Raw genomic sequence first — 17,282 nt, 5'->3', positions numbered from 1 at the left:
AGCAACAAGGGAAAAATAGCAAATTACATACAAGGGAACTTCCATCAGGCCATCAGTTGATTTCTCAACAGAAACTCTACAAGCCAGAAGCAAATGGTATGAAGTATTTAGAGTGATGAAAGAGAAGAATCTATAACCAAGAATACTCTATCCAGCAAGACTCTCCTTCAGATTTGATGAAGTCAAATGCTTTCCAGACAACCAAAGTTAAGAGAATTCAGCACCACCAAACCAGCTATATAACAAATGGTAAAAGAACTTCTGTAGGCTGGAAACAGAAAAGGAAAAGCCCTACATAAAGAAAATGCACCCCAAACAATTATGAAAATGATAATAGGATCATATATATCGGTAATTATCTTAAGGGTAAATGGATTAAGTGCACCAACCAAAAGACATAGACTGGCTGAGCAGATGAAAACATGTCCAGGTATGTACTTCCATTTACCACATCACTCTGCTTGACACCCCCCACCCCCAATTGTATGTAATTATTTTATATTGTTAGATTAATCATGTTCCCATTATGGTTTGCAATTGTAATCATCTTTTATTTTTTGTCTGGCTATCAATTGTGAAAACTTATGAGCATCCATTCTGTGATTCTGTAACTATTAAATTGCCAACACCTGTTGGATCATAGAAAAAACAAGAGAATTCCAGAGAAACATCTACTTTTGTTTCATTAACTACACTAAAGCCTTTGACTGTGTAGATCAACACAAACTGTGGAAAATTCTTAAAGAGAGGGGATTATCAGACCACCTTACCTGCTTCCTGAAAAATCTGTATGCAGGTCAAGAAGTAACAGTTAGAACCAGACATGGTACAACTGACTGGTTCCAAGTTGGAAAAGGAGTATTTTAAGGCTGAACATTGTCACCTTGCTTATTTAACTTATATGCAGAGTACGTCTAGTGAAATGCCAGACAGAATGAAGCACAAGATGGATTCAAGATTGCAGGGAAATCAATAACCTCAGATATGCAGGTGACACCACCCTTAGGCAGAAGGCAAAGGGGGAGCTAAAGAGCCTCTTGATGAAAGTGAAAAGAGGAGAGAGAAAAGCTGACTTAAAACTCAACATTCAAAAACTAAGATCATGGCATCTGGATCCAGCATTTCACTGCAAATAGGTGGGAAAACAATGGATACAGTGACAGACTTTATTTTCTAGGGTTCAAAACCACTGCTGAATGTGACTGCACCCATGAAATTAAAAGACACTTGCTCCTTAGAAGAAAAGCTATGACCAACCTAGACAGCATATTAAAAAACAGAGACATTACTTTGTCAACAAAGGTCCCTCTAGTCAAAGCTATGCTTTTTCCAGTAGTCATGTGTAGATGTGAGTGTTGGACCATAAAGAAACCTGAGCACCAAAGAACTGATGCTTTTGTACTGTGGTGTTGGAGAAGACTCTTGAGAGTCCCTTGGACAGCAAGGACATCCAACGAGTCCATCCTAAAGGAAATCAGTGCTGAATATTCATTGGAAGGACTGATGCTGAAGCTGAAACTCCAATACTTTGGCCACCTGATGCTAAGAATTGACTCATTGGAAAAGACCCTGATGCTGGGAAAGATTGAAGGCAGGAAGAGAAGGGGAAGACAGAGGATGAGACAGTTGAATGGCATCACTGACTCAATGGACATGAATTTGAGCAAGCTCCAGGGGTTGATGATGGACAGGAAGCCTGAAGTTGTGCAGAGTCAGTCATGACTGAGCGACTGAACTGAACTACATGATTACTCACTTAGTATTATTGTATCATGATTGGTCAACAGAAAATTATAGAATTCTATATCACCAAAAACTAGTATTAATTAGAAAATCTGTAATAAGTTTTTAAAGTCCATATGTATATTAGACAGAGTGCTTGATGAACTATAGACTGAGGTTCATGACATTGTACAGGACACAGGGATCAAGACCATCCCCATGGAAAAGAAATGCAAAAAGCAAAATGGCTGTCTGGGGAGGCCTTACAAATAGCTGTGAAAAGAAGAGAAGTGAAAAGCAAAGGAGAAAAGGAAAGACATAAGCATCTGAATGCAGAGTTCCAAAGAATAGCAAGAAGAGATAAGAAAGCTTTCCCCAGTGATCATTGCAAAGAAACAGAGGAAAACAACAGAATGGGAAAGACTAGAGATCTCTTCAAGAAAATTAGAGATACCAAGGGGACATTTCATGCAAAGATGGGCTCGATAAAGGACAGAAATGGTATGGACCTAACACAAGCAGAAGATAGTAAGAAGAGGTGGCAAGAATACACAGAAGAACTGCACAAAAAGATCTTCACGACCCAGATAATCATGATGGTGTGATCACTGACCTAGAGCCAGACATCCTGGGATGAGAAGTCAAGTGGGCCTTAGAAAGCATCACTACAAACAAAGCTAGTGGAGGTGATAGAATTCCAGTTGAGCTATTTCAAATCCTGAAAGATGATGCTGTGAAAGTGCTGCACTCAATATGCCAGCAAATTTAGAAAACTCAGCAGTGGCCACAGGACTGGAAAAGGTCAGTTTTCATTCCAATCCCAAAGAAAGGCAATGCCAAAGAATGCTCAAACTACCACACAATTGCACTCATCTCACATGCTAGTAAAGTAATGGTCAAAATTCTCCAAGCCAGGCTTCAGCAATACATGAACCATGAAATTCCAGATGTTCAAGCTGGTTTTAGAAAAGGCAGAGGAACCAGAGATCAAATTGCCAACATCTGATGGATCATCGAAAAAGCAAGAGAGTTCCAGAAAAACATCTATTTCTGCTTTATTGATGATGCCAAAGCCTTTGACTGTGTGGATCACAATAAACTGTGGAAAATTCTGAAAGAGATGGGAATACCAGACCACCAGACCTGCCTTTTGAGAAACCTGTATGCAGATCAGGAAGCAACAGTTAGAACTGGACATGGAACAACAGACTGGTTCCAAATAGGAAAAGGAGTAGGTCAAGGCTGTATATTGTCACTGTGCTTATTTAACTTCTATGCAGAGTACATCATGAGAAAAGCTGGGCTGGAAGAAGCACAAGCTGGAATCAAGATTGCTGGGAGAAATATCAATAACCTTAGGTATGCAGATGACACCACCCTTATGGCAGAAAGTGAAGAAGAACTAAAAAGCCTCTTGATGAAAGTGAAAGAGGAGAGTGAAAAAGTTGGCTCAAAGCTCAACATTCAGAAAACTAAGATCATGGCATCGGGTCCCATCAGTTCATGGGAAATAGATCGGGAAACAGTGGAAATAGTGTCAGACTTTATTTTTTGGGCTCCAAAATCACTGCAGATGGTGACTGCAGCCATGAAATTAAAAGACACTTACTCCCTAGAAGAAAAGTTATGATCAATCTAGATAGCATATTCAAAAGCAGAGACATTACTTTGCCAACAAATGTCTGTCTAGTCAAGGCTATGATTTTTCCTGTAGTCATGTATGGATGTGAAAGTTGGATTGTGAAGAAGGCTGAACGCCAAAGAATTGATGCTTTTGAACTGTGGTGTTGGAGAAGACTCTTGAGAGTCCTTTGGACTACAAGGAGATCCAACCAGTCCATTCTGAAGGAGATCAGCCCTGGGATTTCTTTGGAAGGAATGATGCTAAAGCTGAAACTCCAGTACTTTGGCCACCTCATGTGAAGAGTTGACTCATTGGAAAAGACTCTGATGCTAGGAGGGATTGGGGGCAGGAGGAGAAGGGGACGACAGAGGATGAGATGGCTGGATGGCATGACTGACTCAATGGATGCGAGTCTGTGTGAACTCCGGGAGTTGGTGATGGACAGGGAGGCCCGGCGTGCAGCCTGGTGGGCTGCAGTCCATGGGATCGCAGAGAGTCGAACACGACTGAGCTACTGAAATGAACTGAACAGATATCAGAATTACCTTGGAATATTTGAAAATACTAATTCCCAGGTATTGCATTTCTTTCTTTCTTTTTTTTTGGCCAGAGCTCCAGATATGTTTCTAATGAGCAGCTACATTTAAAAACAACTGGAACTTTTACTTTTATCTTTTGTTTCACTTTTTATATTTCATATTCATGGCTCCCATTTCATTTAGTTTATGTTTTCCAATTTCTTCATCTCTTCTTTTTTTTGACATTCTTTCTCAGGCCTTTATCAAGTGTAGTTCAAAAGGTTTGGTATGCTGCTACTGCTGCTAATTCACTTCAGTCCTGTCTGACTCTGTGTGACCCTATAGACAGCAGCCCACCAGGCTCTCCCGTCCCTGGGATTCTACAGGCAAGAACACTGGAATGGGGTGCCATTTCCAATCCATGAAAGTGAAAAGTGAAAGTGAGGTCACTCAGTCATGTCTGACTCTTAGCTAACCCATACACAAATAAATAATACACATATAAATAATATGTGTAATATATATTTTCAAAAACATTAATTTTTGCCTAACTAAAAAGTTTATGACATTTTGATTCCACTTGCTTGACTTAGTATGAAGAGAATGCTAGATTTCTAATTTAAAAAAAAGGATATGCAACAAGAAACAAAGGTTTACTGTATAGCACAGGGAACTGTAGTCAATATCTTGTATAATGACCTATAATGGAAAATAATTTAAAAAATATTATATGTGTACATGTATAACTGAATCACACACACACAAAAGAATTCTACTCTTGAAATTTAGTAATGTTTATCCTTTTGCCAGTTTTTCTAAATGCCCTATGGACATCTAAGAACAATGTATAAGATTCAAACTTTTAAATATATGTGTGTAGCATATGCTTAATATAAATGAATTAAATATGAAGGTCGACACCAAAATCTGATTGATTATATTCTTTGCAGCCAAAGATGGAGAAGCTCTACACAGTCAGCAAAAGCAAGACTGGGAGCTGACTATGGCTGGGATCATGAACTCCTTATTGCCAAATTCAGACTGAAATGGAAGAAAGTGAAGAAAACCACTAGACCACTCAGGTATGACCTAAATCAAATCCCTTATGACTATACAGTGGAAATGAGAAATAGATTTAAGGGAGTAGATCTGAATGATAGAGTGCCTGATGAACTATGGATGGAGGTTCATGACATTGTACAGGAGACAGGAATCAAGACCATCCCCAAGAAAAAGAAATGCATAAAAGCAAAATGGCTGTCTGAGGAGGCCTTACAAATAGCTGTGAAAAGACGGGAAGCGAAAAGCAAAGGAGAAAAGGAAAGGTATACCCATCTGAATGCAGATTTCCAAAGAATAGTAAGAAGAGATAAGAAAGCTTTCCTCAGTGATCAATACAAAGAAATAGAGGAAAACAATAGAGAAACAATAGGGAAAGACTAGAGATCTCTTCAAGAAAATTAGAGATACCAAGGGAACATTTCATGCAAAGATGGGCTCAATAAAGGACAGAAATGGTATGGACCTAACACAAGCAGAAGATAGTAAAAAGAGGTGCCAAGAATACACAGAAGAACTGTACAAAAAAGATCTTTATGACCAAGATAATCGTGATGGTGTGATCACTCACCTAGAGCTAGACATCCTGGAATGTGAAGTAAAGTGGGCCTTAGGAAGCATCACTACGAAAAAAGCTAGTGGAGGTGATGGAATTCCAGTTGAGCTATTTCAAATCCTGAAAGATGATGCTGTGAAAGTGCTACACTCAATATGCCAGCAAATTTGGAAAACTCAGCAGTGGCCACAGGACTGGAAATGGTCAGTTTTTATTCCAGTCCCAAAGAAAGGCAATACCAAAGAACGCTCAAACTACCACACAATTGCACTCATCTCACACGCTAGTAAAGTAATGCTCAAAATTCTCCAAGCCAGGCTTCAGCAATACGTGAACCATGAACTTCCAGATGTTCAATCTGGTTTTAGAAAAGGCAGGGGAACCAGAGATCAAATTGCCAACATCTGATGGATCATCAAAAAAGCAAGGGAGTTCCAGAAAAACATCTATTTCTGCTTTATTGACTACACCAATATCTTTGACTGTGTGGATCACAGGAAACTGTGGAAAATTCTGAAAGAGATGGGAATACTAGACCACCTGACCTGCTTCTTGAGAAATCTGTATGCAGGTCAGGAAGCAACAGTTAGAACTGACAATGGAACAACAGACTGGTTCCAAAAGGAAAAGAAGTACGTCAAGGCTGTATATTGTCACCCTGCTTATTTAACTTCTATGCAGAGTACATCATGAGAAACGCTGGGCTGGAGGAAGCACAAGCTGGAATCAAGATTGCAGGAGAAATATCAATAACCTCAGGTATGCAGATGACACCACCCTTATGGCAGAAAGTGAAGAAGAACTAAAGAGCCTCTTGATGAAAGTGAAAGAGGAGAGCGAAAAAGTTGGCTTAAAGCTCAGCATTCAGAAAACTAAGATCATGGCATCTGGTCCCATCACTTCATGGTAGATAGATGTGGAAACAGTGGCTGACTTTATTTTCTGGGCTCCCAAATCACTGCAGACAGTGATTGCAGCAATGAAATTAAAAAATACTTACTCCTTGGAAGGAAAGTTATGACCAATCTAGATAGTATATTAAAAAGCTATGGTTTTTCCAGTGGTCATGTATGGATGTGAGAGTTGGACTATAAAGAAAGCTTTAGAGTGTTGAATAATTGATGCTTTTTAACTGTGGTGTTGGAGAAGACTCTTGAGAGTCCCTTGAACTGCAAAGAGATCCAACCAGTCCATCCTGAAGGAGATCAGTCCTGGGTGTTCATTGGAAGGACTGATGTTGAAGCTGAAACTCCATACTTTGGCCACCTGATGCAAAGAGCTGACTCATTGGAAAAGACCCTGATGCTTGGAAAGATTGAGGACAGGAGGAGAAGGGGACAACAGAGGATGAGATGGTTGGATGACATCATTGACTTGATGAATATGGGTTTGGGTGAACTCTGGGAGTTGGTGATGGACAGGGAGGCTGGGCGTGCTGCGGTTCATGGGGTCGCAGAGAGTCGGACACGACTGAGTGACTGAACTGAACTGAACTATTTAAGTTATTAAGACATCATTCAAGATGCTCCTCTATTATTTTTTACACAATTGATAAAATATTCTCAGAGAAATATTAATATGTTTCACTATAATTATATATTTTTTCTTTTTCTTTATATTTCTTTTGATTCTTGCTTTATGTATCTTTGTCTTTGTTGAAAAGGTGTTTAATGGTTTATGATGTCTACTGTCTTTGTGAATTGTACCTTTTATCATTAAAATATTAATGTTTCTTTCATTTAAAATAAGTAAAATTTAAAAATGAGCATGTCCACAGAGACTAATGGATTAATTTTTCTTAGGTTCCAGCACTGCCAAGTCTGGAGTGAGAGGCTGTTCCCACTATGAGCCTGGAGAGTGATCCCATCCTGGGAAAGATTGTGTGGTGAATGTGGGTAGAGAGTCATGACTTGGCAGTGGAGGGTATTATGAAGTCTTAGGACTTTCTCCTCTCCCAACTCCCGAATGCTGTGTCCATTGTTAAATTGAGTTATTTGTCTTTTCTTGTTGAGTTATTCAATTTAATTTTAACAACAGTGAAAAACAGAAGTTCTCTTATCGAGTAACTGATTAGAAACTGAAGTATAGAGAACTGAAGTCTATTGCCCAAGGTTTTGCAGATAGAAATCACTCTTGGTCTTACAGTATGGTAAACTAGAGAGTGAGACATTCTAGAATAACAGAGAGCATGGTAGGACATTTCAGGAAAATATAGCAGCCACTGAGAAAAGTGAAGTACATTTCATTGCATTAAGCTTGAAAAAACTGAAGTGTTCAAGGATTCCTGGAGAGAGCTCAGTTGACACAGATAAGCATCAACTTTAGCAGCATGGTATGGTTAAGGGTGCACGTTCTGGGAGAATGACTTCCTGAAAAGGAGACTGAAGACCTTGGTAAACTTGAACTCCTCCGAAAACAACAAAAATACAAGCAAAATAACTAAAACCAACCATTTCAAAACTCTGGCAGTTATCCAAGGCCACAGAACAAACTGAAAATCATTGATCCAAGAGAAACTGTGGAACCCCAATAAGATGGGGGGGAAAAGTCTGTAATGTTTCCCTTTGAACTATTTCCATTCCATCTCTCCCCAGCTAAGTGGTGCAGCAGCCAAACGCTAATAGCATTGCAGGCAGTAAAGATGTGTGACTGTTTTTGGAGCTTCATTAAAAGCATCATATTATACCCAGAGCACAGTCAATATCTTTTTCTGACCCTTTAGCTCCCTGGGAACTCTTTTTTAAACTAACTAAATTTATTTTTAATTGAAGGATAATTGCTTTACAATATTGTGTTAGTTTTTGTCATATATCAACATGAATCAGCTGTCGACTGAAAAAAAAAGATGTTTAACTTGAGAGTTGTGAGTTTAGTTTTATTTGGGGCAAAATGAGGACTGCAGCCCAGGAGGGTGGGGGCAGCATCTCAGACAGCTCTGAGAGACTGCTCCAAAGAGGCAGTGGGGGAAAGTCAATATATAAGGTTTTGGTGAAGGGGGAGTTCAACGCCATGAAGCACTTATTTTACAAACGGCTTTTGTTAGTCATGAGGATGTCACCATGAAGGGAGAAGCACTAAATAAGGAGATGCAAGGATTGAGATCATAAAATCTGTTCCTAAAAACATCCAACTATCTAAAGACCTGTCCCACCAGATTCTCTGGAGCACAGAGTGCCTCACTCCACCCTAAACTCCCTCAGGGATTGTTGAAGGTCAACACTATAGCAGCATGGGGTTCCATCTCCATAGAAGCAGATGGCAAATGCCTTTGTTGTTCAGCCATTAGCAATGCTCTTGGTAAGTGCCGATTTGTAGTTGACACAGCCATAGGTATACCTAAGACCCTTCCCTCTTGAACCTCTCTGCCACCACATCCCACCCTTCTAGGTTGTTACAGAGCCCCGATTTGAGATCCCTGAGCCACACAGCCAATTCCCACTGAGTATCTATTTTACATATGGTAATGTATATGTTTCCATATTGCACTCTACATACATTCCATCCTCACCTCCTTCCCCCCAACACCATCCATAAGTCTGTTCTCTGTATCTGTGTCCCGACTGCTGTTTAGTCACTCAGTCATGTCTGACTGTTTGTGATGCTCTGGACTGTAGCCCACCACGCTCCTCTGTCCATGCAATTTAGAAGGCAAGAATACTGGAAAGGGTTGCAGTTTCCTTATCTGGGGGATCTCCCTGACTCAGGGATTGAACCTGTGTCCCGTTTATTGGTAGGCAGATTCTGGGAAGCCATTGGTGCCCTGAAAATAGGTTCAGCAGTACCACCTTTCTAGATTCCATGTATATGTGTTAATATATGATTTTTGTTTCCTCTGACTTACTTCACTCTGTATACTGGGTTCTAGGTTCATCCACCTCACTAGCACTGACTCAAATACATTCCTTATTATGACTGAGTAATATTCCACTGTGTATATGTACCACAGCTTCTTTGTCCATTCATCTGTTGATGGACATCTAGATTGCTTCCATGTTCTAGCTATTGTAAATAGTGCTGCAATGAACATTGGGGTACATTTATTTTTTTCAATTTTGGCTCCTTGAGAACTGTTTAGTCTCCAACTTTGGTGGTTTTTTGATTTGGGTGACAGCTCATCTTAGTGAGGGACATAATAAAAGCCCACCTTTAGGACATTACCAAAATAATACAAATTACTGTCACATCTCCAGTTTCCCAAAGATATGATCTCAGGTGGAGTCAACTAGATTGTGAATTTAAAGGAAGTATTGGAGAAAATCAGGGACATGGGGAACTTTGAAAAGTTCTGAAATATTCCCAGAAATCCATGGATGCACAAGGATATGCCCATGCTCAGTGAAGACCTGAGAAAGAAGACAACAGTCTCTCATCTCTGGCTGATCTTGACGCTTGTGCAGTCAGGAAGTGAAAGCCCACACTGTTAAATAATCTTCCTGAAGTCTGAAGATGTGGCTTCTCACACAGATGCCTTTGTGGAAGTGTGCAAAACATACAGGCAAAGCATTTAAGGAAATCTCCAATTAATAAAAAAAAAAAAAAAAAAAAGGAAATCTTATGGCCAAACACTGGTTGGCCACTAGATTATACTGAACCAAATATGAGATCCTAGGCATGTAGAACTAAAAACTAAAAACAAGAACCTAAACTAGAACTCAAAGGCCACACACTGCAGGCAATTATCAATACACAGAACTAGTCTAGGAATGTCATTAAACTAGTAAACAAAGAGCAGCAAACTAAAAACAAGAAATCTTCGAAGGCAGAGAGATCTGATAACTGGAGTGTTACAATGTATTATCTAAAACATCTAGTTTTAAACAATAATTATAATATCTCTGGTGGCTCAGCTGGTAAAGAATCTGCCTGCAATGTGGGAGACCTGGGTTCAATACCTGGGTTGGGGAGATCCCCTGGAGAAGTGAACTGCTACCCACCCCAGTATTCTGGCCTGGAGAATTCCATGTATTCTATAGTCCATGGGGTTGCGAAGAGATGGACATGACTGAGACTTACTTCTAAGCAACATACAAAGAAACAGGAAAATATGCTACATACAGAGGAAAAAAAAAAGGAGAAGTGTCTCTCAGAGGCACAGATAAAGAGGATGTGGTACATATACACAATGAAATACTATCCTGCCACAAATATAATGAAACTGTGCCATTAGCAGCAACATGGCTGCAACTAGCAATTATCACACTAGAGAAGTCAGTCAGACAGAGAAAGATAAATACCATATGACATCACTTATCTATGAAATCTAAAATATGACACAAATGAATCTATCTATGAAATGGATACAGACTCATGGATGTAGTGGCCAGACTTGTGGTTGCCAAGGGGGAGGGGGTTGTGATTACATGTGGAATGGATAAACAACAAGGCCCTGTTGCATAGTACAGAGAATTCTGTTCAATATCCTATCGAATATTGGATTTCATATGTTTATCAGCATAAACATATGAAAAGATGCTCAACATCACTCATTATTAGAGAAACGCAAATCAAAACTACAGTGAGGTATCAACTCACACTGGTCAGAATTCAGTTCACTTCAGTTCAGTTCAGTCGCTCAGTTGTGTCTGACTCTTTGCGACCCCATGATTCACAGCATACCAGGAATCCATCACCAACTTCTGGAGTTCACTCAAACTCATGTCCATCGAGTCAGTGATGCCATCCAGAAATCTCATCCTCTGTCGTCCCCTTCTCCTCCTGCCCCGAATCCCTCCCAGCATCAGTTTCTTTTCCAATGAGTCAACTCTTCCCATGAGGTGGCCAAAGTATTGGGGTTTCAGCTTTAGCTAGGACAGATTTCCAATGAACCCTAGGACAGATTTCCTTTAGAATGGACTGGTTGGATCTCCTTGCAGTACAAGGGGCTCTCAAGAGTCTATTCCAACACCACAGTTCAAAAGTATCAATTCTTTGGTGCTCAGCTTTCTTCACAGTCCAACTCTCACATCCATACATGGCCACTGAAAAAACAGCCTTGACTAGACAGACTTTTGTTGGGAAAGTAATGTCTCTGCTTTTTAATATGCTATCTAGGTTGGTCATAACTTTCTTTCCAAGGAGTAAGCATCTTTTAATTTCATGGCTACAATCACCATCTGCGGTGACTTTGGAGCCCCCAAAATAAAGTCAGCCAGTTTCCACCGTTTCCCCATATATTTTCCATGAAGTGATGGGACCAGATGCCATGATCTTAGTTTTCTGAATGTTGAGCTTTAAGTCAACTTTTTCACTCTCCACTTTCACTTTCATCAAGAGGTTTTTTAGTTCCTCTTCACTTTCTGCCATAAGGGTGGTGTCATCTGCATATCTGAGGTTATTGATATTTCTCTCGGCAATCTTGATTCCAACTTGTGTTTCTTCCAGTCCAGCGTTTCTCATGATGTACTCTGCATAGAAGTTAAATAAGCAGGGTGACAATATACAGCCTTGACGTACTCCTTTTCCTATTTGGAACTAGTCTGTTGTTCCATGTCCAGTTCTAACTGTTGCTTCCTGACCTGCATATAGGTTTCTCAAGAGGTAGGTCAGGTGGTCTGGTATTCCCATCTCTTTCAGAATTTCCCACAGTTTCCTGTGATCCACACAGTCAAAGACATTGGTGTAGTCAATAAAGCAGAAATAGATGTTTTTCTGGAACTCCCTTGCTTTTTCGATGATCCAGCAGATGTTGGCAATTTGGTCTCTGGTTCCTCTGCCTTTTCTAAAACCAGCTTGAACATCTGGGAGTTCACGGTTCATGTATTGCTGAAGCCTGGCTCGGAGAATTTTGAGCATTACTTTACTAGTGTGTGAGATGAGTGCAATTGTGTGGTAGTTTGAGCATTCTTTGGTATTTGCTTTCTTTGGGATTGGAATGAAAACTGACCTTTTCCAGTCCTGTGGCCACTGCTGAGTTCCCCAAATTTGTTGGCATATTGAGTGCAGGACTTTCACAGCATCATCTTTCAGGATTTGAAATAGCTCAACTGGAATTCCATCACCTTCACTAGCTTTGTTCATAGTGATGCTTTCTAAGGCCCACTTGACTTCACATTCCAGTATGTCTGGCTCCAGGTCAGTGATCACACCATCGTGATTATCTTGGTCGTGAAGATCTTGTACAGTTCTGTGTATTCTTGACACCTCTTCCTAATATCTTCTGCTTGTGTTAGGTCCATACCATTTCTGTCCTTTATTGAGCCCATATTTGCATGAAATGTTCCCTTGGTATCTCTAATTTTTTTTGAAGAAATCTCTAGTCTTTCCCCAGAGAAGGTAATGGCACCCCACTCCAGTACTCTTGCCTGGAAAATCCCATGGATGGAGGAGCCTCATAGGCTCCAGTCCCTTTTCACTTTCATGCATTGGAGAAGGAAATGGCAACCCGCTTCAGTGTTCTTGCCTGGAGAATCTCTGATGGGCTTGAAGAGAGCGCTAGTCTTTCCCATTCTATTGTTTTCCTCTCTTTCTTTGCATTGATCTCTGAGGAAGGCTTTCTTATCTCTCCTTGCTGTTCTTTGGAACTCTGCATTTAGATGCTTATACCTTTCCTTTTCTCCTTTGCTTTTGCTTCTCTTCTTTTCATAGCTATTTGTAAGGCCTCCCAGACAGCCATTTTGCTTTTTTGCATTTCTTTTTCTTGGGGATGGTCTTGATTCCTGTCTCCTGTACAATGTCATGAACCTCCGTCCACAGTTCATCAGGCACTCTATCTATCAGATCTGGTCCCTTAAAACTATTTCTCACTTCCACTGTATAATCATAAGGGATTTGATTTAGGTCATTCCTGAATGGCCTAGTGGTTTTCCCCACTTTCGTCAACTTAAGTCTGAATTTGGCAATAAGAAGTTCATGATCTGAGCCGCAGTCAGCTCTCAATCTTGTTTTTGCTGACTGTATAGAGCTTCTCCATCTGTGGCTGCAAAGAATATAATCAATCTGATTTTGGTGTTGACCATCTGGTGATATCCATACATAGAGTCTTCTCTTGTTGTTGGAAGAGGGTGTTTGCTATGACCTGTGCGTTCTCCTGGCAAAACTCTATTAGTCTTTGCCCTGCTTCATTCCGTAATCAAAGGCCAAATTTGCCTGTTATCCCAGGTGTTTCTTGAGTTCCTACTTTTGCATTCCAGTCCCCTATAATGAAAAGGACATCTTTTTTGGGTGTTAGTTCTGAAAGGTCTTATAGGTCTTCACAGAACTGTTCAACTTCAGCTTCTTCAGCGTTACTGGTTGGGACATAGGCTTGGATTACTGTGATATTGAATGGTTTGCCTTGGAAACGAACAGAGATCATTCTGTCGTTTTTGAGATTGCATCCAAGTGCTGCATTTCAGACTCTTTTGTTGACCATGATGGCTACTCCATTTCTTCTAAGGGATTCCTGTCCACAGTAGTAGATACAATGGTCATCTGAGTTAAATTCATAGCCATCATCAAAAAATGTACAAACAAAAATGCTGGAGAGGGTGTGGGTGCATGTTGATGGGAATGTAAATTGATACAGACACTATGGAGAATGGTATGGAGATTCCTAAAAAATCTAGAATTAAAACAAACATATGACCCAGCAATCTCACTACTGTGCAATTACCCTGAGAAAACCATAATTTAAAAAGACACATGTACCCCAGTATTCTGCTGCTGCTAAGTCGCTTCAGTTGTGTCCGACTCTGTGCGACCCCATAGAACGGCAGCCCACCAGGCTCCCCCATCCCTGGGATTCTCCACGCAAGAACACTGGAGTTGCTTGCCGTTTCCTTCTCCAATGCATGAAAGTGAAAGTGAAAGTCAAGTTGCTCAGTCATGTCTGACTCTTAGCGACCCCGTGGACTGCAGCCTTCCAGGCTCTTCCATCCATGGGATTTTCCAGGCAAGAGTACTGGAGTGGGGTGCCATTGCAGTGTTCACTGCAGTGCTATTTACAATAGCCAGGACATGGAAGCAACCTAGATATCCACTGACAGATGAATAGATAAAGAAGTTGTGGTATAAATATATAATGGAATCTTACTCAGCTGTAAAAAAGAACAAATTTGAATTAGTTGTAGTGCAGTGGATGAACCTAGAGACTGTTACCAAGAGTGAAGTAAGTCAAAAAGGGAAAACCAATATCATATAGTAATGTGGTTATATAGCATCTAGAAAAATAATACTGATGAAGCTATTTTCAGGGAAGGAATGGAGATGCAGATGTGGAGAATAGAATTGTGGATACAGTGAGGGAAGAACAAGGTAGGATGAACTGTGAAAATAACATTGACATATATACACCACCATGTGTACAACAAATAGCTGATAAGAAGTTGTTGTCTAATACAGGGAGCCCAGCCTGGTGCTCTGTGATGACCTGGAGGGGTGGGATGGTGGGAAGGGAGGGAGACTCAAAGGGGCAGAGTATATATATATGTAATCATGGCTGATTCACACTGTTGTATGGCATAAACCAACACAACATTGTAAAGCAATTATCCTCCAATTTTAAAAAATGCATAATTGAAAATAGTATTGAAAATAATATATATGCATATGTTCATATATAACTGAATCAGTCTGTTGTACAGAAGAAATTAACATGACATTGTAAATCAACTATATTTCAGTTTAAAAATAAACCAAAGAAATAATGAAATACTTAATATAGGCCAGTAATTAATATAATACCCTTTGGGAGGATGTGACTTTTTATTCTGAGAAGAGTGAAAAATCATTTTCACTTAAGATGGATGACTGCATCCCATAAGGTAGAAACAAAAACTATATTGCTGTTGATGATGGATATGTGGATATCTTCAAATATGTGTAGAAATATGTACATAGTTCTAAGGAGCCCAAGGAGTGGATTCTAGAAGTTACTAACTTTTTGCCTGTTGACTGCAATAACATCCGGCTTTGTTCTGCTTTGTAGTATCATCTTGACCCTATAGACATTTCTTCCTTGAGAGTTGGATTCATGTCACGATTTTTGATAATCCAACACCATTTTTTTCTGAAAAGGCATTACCTGGTATTTTCAATGGCAATATTAATAAAATCAAAAGTTTCAAAAAAAGGTAAAATATTTGAATATGTGTTTCTCCAAAGAAAATATGCAAATGGTCAATAAGCAGGTGAAAAGATGCTCAACATCAATAGTCATTGGAGAAATCAGAAATTGAAACCACAATGAAATTTGACTCCATTCTCATTAGGATAGCTAAATTTTTAAACATAGAATATAACTATTGATAATGACATGGAGAAACTGAAAGCCTCTTATATTGCTAGTTGGCTTGTAAAATGGTCCAGAAGCTTTGGAAAACAAGTGGTGGTTTGTCAGAAGGCTAACCAGATCTTCCCTTTGACCCCAAGATTCTACTTGTAGAGTAGATATATAACCAGGAGAAATGAAACTTGTACATTTATGTTTGTAGTGATCTCATTCATAATAGCTTTACAAAAAGGTAAATAAGCTAAATGTCTATCAGCTGATGGTTGGATAAATAAAATGTGACATATCCATATAATGGAATATTATTTGCAAAATGATAGCAACAAAAACAACAACAAAAAGTGAGGTCATGATTCATACTACGATATGAATGAACCTTGAAAACTTCAGGCTAAGTAAAAACATCCACAAAAGACCACATGCATAATTGCATTTATGTGAAATATCCAATAGAGACAGAAAGTAGATAAGCATTTGTCAGGGGTTGGGGCAGAGGAGTGGGTAGAAGGAATGAGAAGTGAATTTTATTGTGTATGAGGTTTCTTTGGGGAGTTGAAAATGTTGTAAAATTAGACTGTGATGATAGCTGCAGTACCCTGTGGCTATTCTAAAAACCACTGATTTGTACACTTTTAAAGGGTGAATTTTGCAGTGAGCAAGTGAAAGTTGCTCAGTCACGTCTGACTCCTTGTGACCCCCTGGACTATTCAATCCATGGAATTCTCCTGGCCAGAATACTGGAGTGGTAGCCTTTCCCTTCTCCAGGGTTTCTTCCCAACCCAGGGATCGAACCCAGGTCTCCCACATCTCAGGCAGATTCTTTACCAGCTGAGCCACAGGGGAAGCCCTACAATATATGTAGCATATGTCAACAAAAATGCGAAAACAGTAAGTCTAGTATTAAAAGCTGAAAATAAAAGTGTAAGCTAAGAATCTTGACTCTGAATTTGAATTAAGCTTGGCTACCTACTAAACTGAATTAAACTGTGCACGTTTCTGCATTTACTTAAACTATTTGTGCTTCAGTTTACTTACCTGTAAAGTGGGGTGAATTACAGTGTCTACTATTACAAATGAAAAATTGAAACATCCTATAGAATTAGGATAAAAAAGCAGGCTATATTTTTCTAAATGGTGCCCTAAGCACTTCTTTTGATTTCCTCTTTGTTATTTCATGAACAGAGGTTGAAGGCATTCTCCTTCAATATTATCATCCTCTACCAAAGATGACCTAGGGATTATTACTTAGTGTCTATGTATTGGGATCTGTCATAGTCAAATACTACATTTGTTCTACAACACATGATTGTGCTGGAGAGATAAGAACAGTTGGAAGTTAATTTACCTGGTGGAAGTCCCATAAAGATGAGGCCTGGATGCTGCAGAAATGGCCACAATCACAGCAGGGACTCCGTAGCCAACAGGGAACATGGCCTTCTTCATGAACCTGTTGATACCGGAGTAGTTGACCACCGTCAGGTTGCGTGCAGAGAGGAAGAGGTGCAGGCCCACCAGCAGCATCCAGGTGAAGGAGGCCAGGTAGAGATAGTGTAAGGCACCTGCAATGATGGCACACAGCACCTGCAGGAGGAGGAA

The 17,282-nt window shown here is 39.8% G+C and overlaps 1 protein-coding gene across 3 annotated transcripts in view; it reads right to left on the bottom strand.

The window, feature by feature from the left end:
• The window catches only part of LOC133250516 (adhesion G protein-coupled receptor E2-like), a 67,296-nt gene that overhangs the window by 24,485 nt on the left and 25,529 nt on the right, over positions 1–17,282 (bottom strand). For all 3 annotated transcript variants that reach the window (XM_061421836.1, XM_061421838.1, XM_061421837.1), the window contains exon 13: positions 17,032–17,267. In XM_061421836.1, coding sequence (XP_061277820.1) covers positions 17,032–17,267 — 236 coding nt within the window. The remainder of the gene's footprint in view (positions 1–17,031; positions 17,268–17,282) is intronic.

This window comes from Bos javanicus, chromosome 7 (assembly GCF_032452875.1).
Source record: "Bos javanicus breed banteng chromosome 7, ARS-OSU_banteng_1.0, whole genome shotgun sequence".
In the NCBI taxonomy this organism is placed as follows: domain Eukaryota; kingdom Metazoa; phylum Chordata; class Mammalia; order Artiodactyla; family Bovidae; genus Bos; species Bos javanicus.
This window is presented reverse-complemented; position numbering and strand designations above follow the sequence as displayed.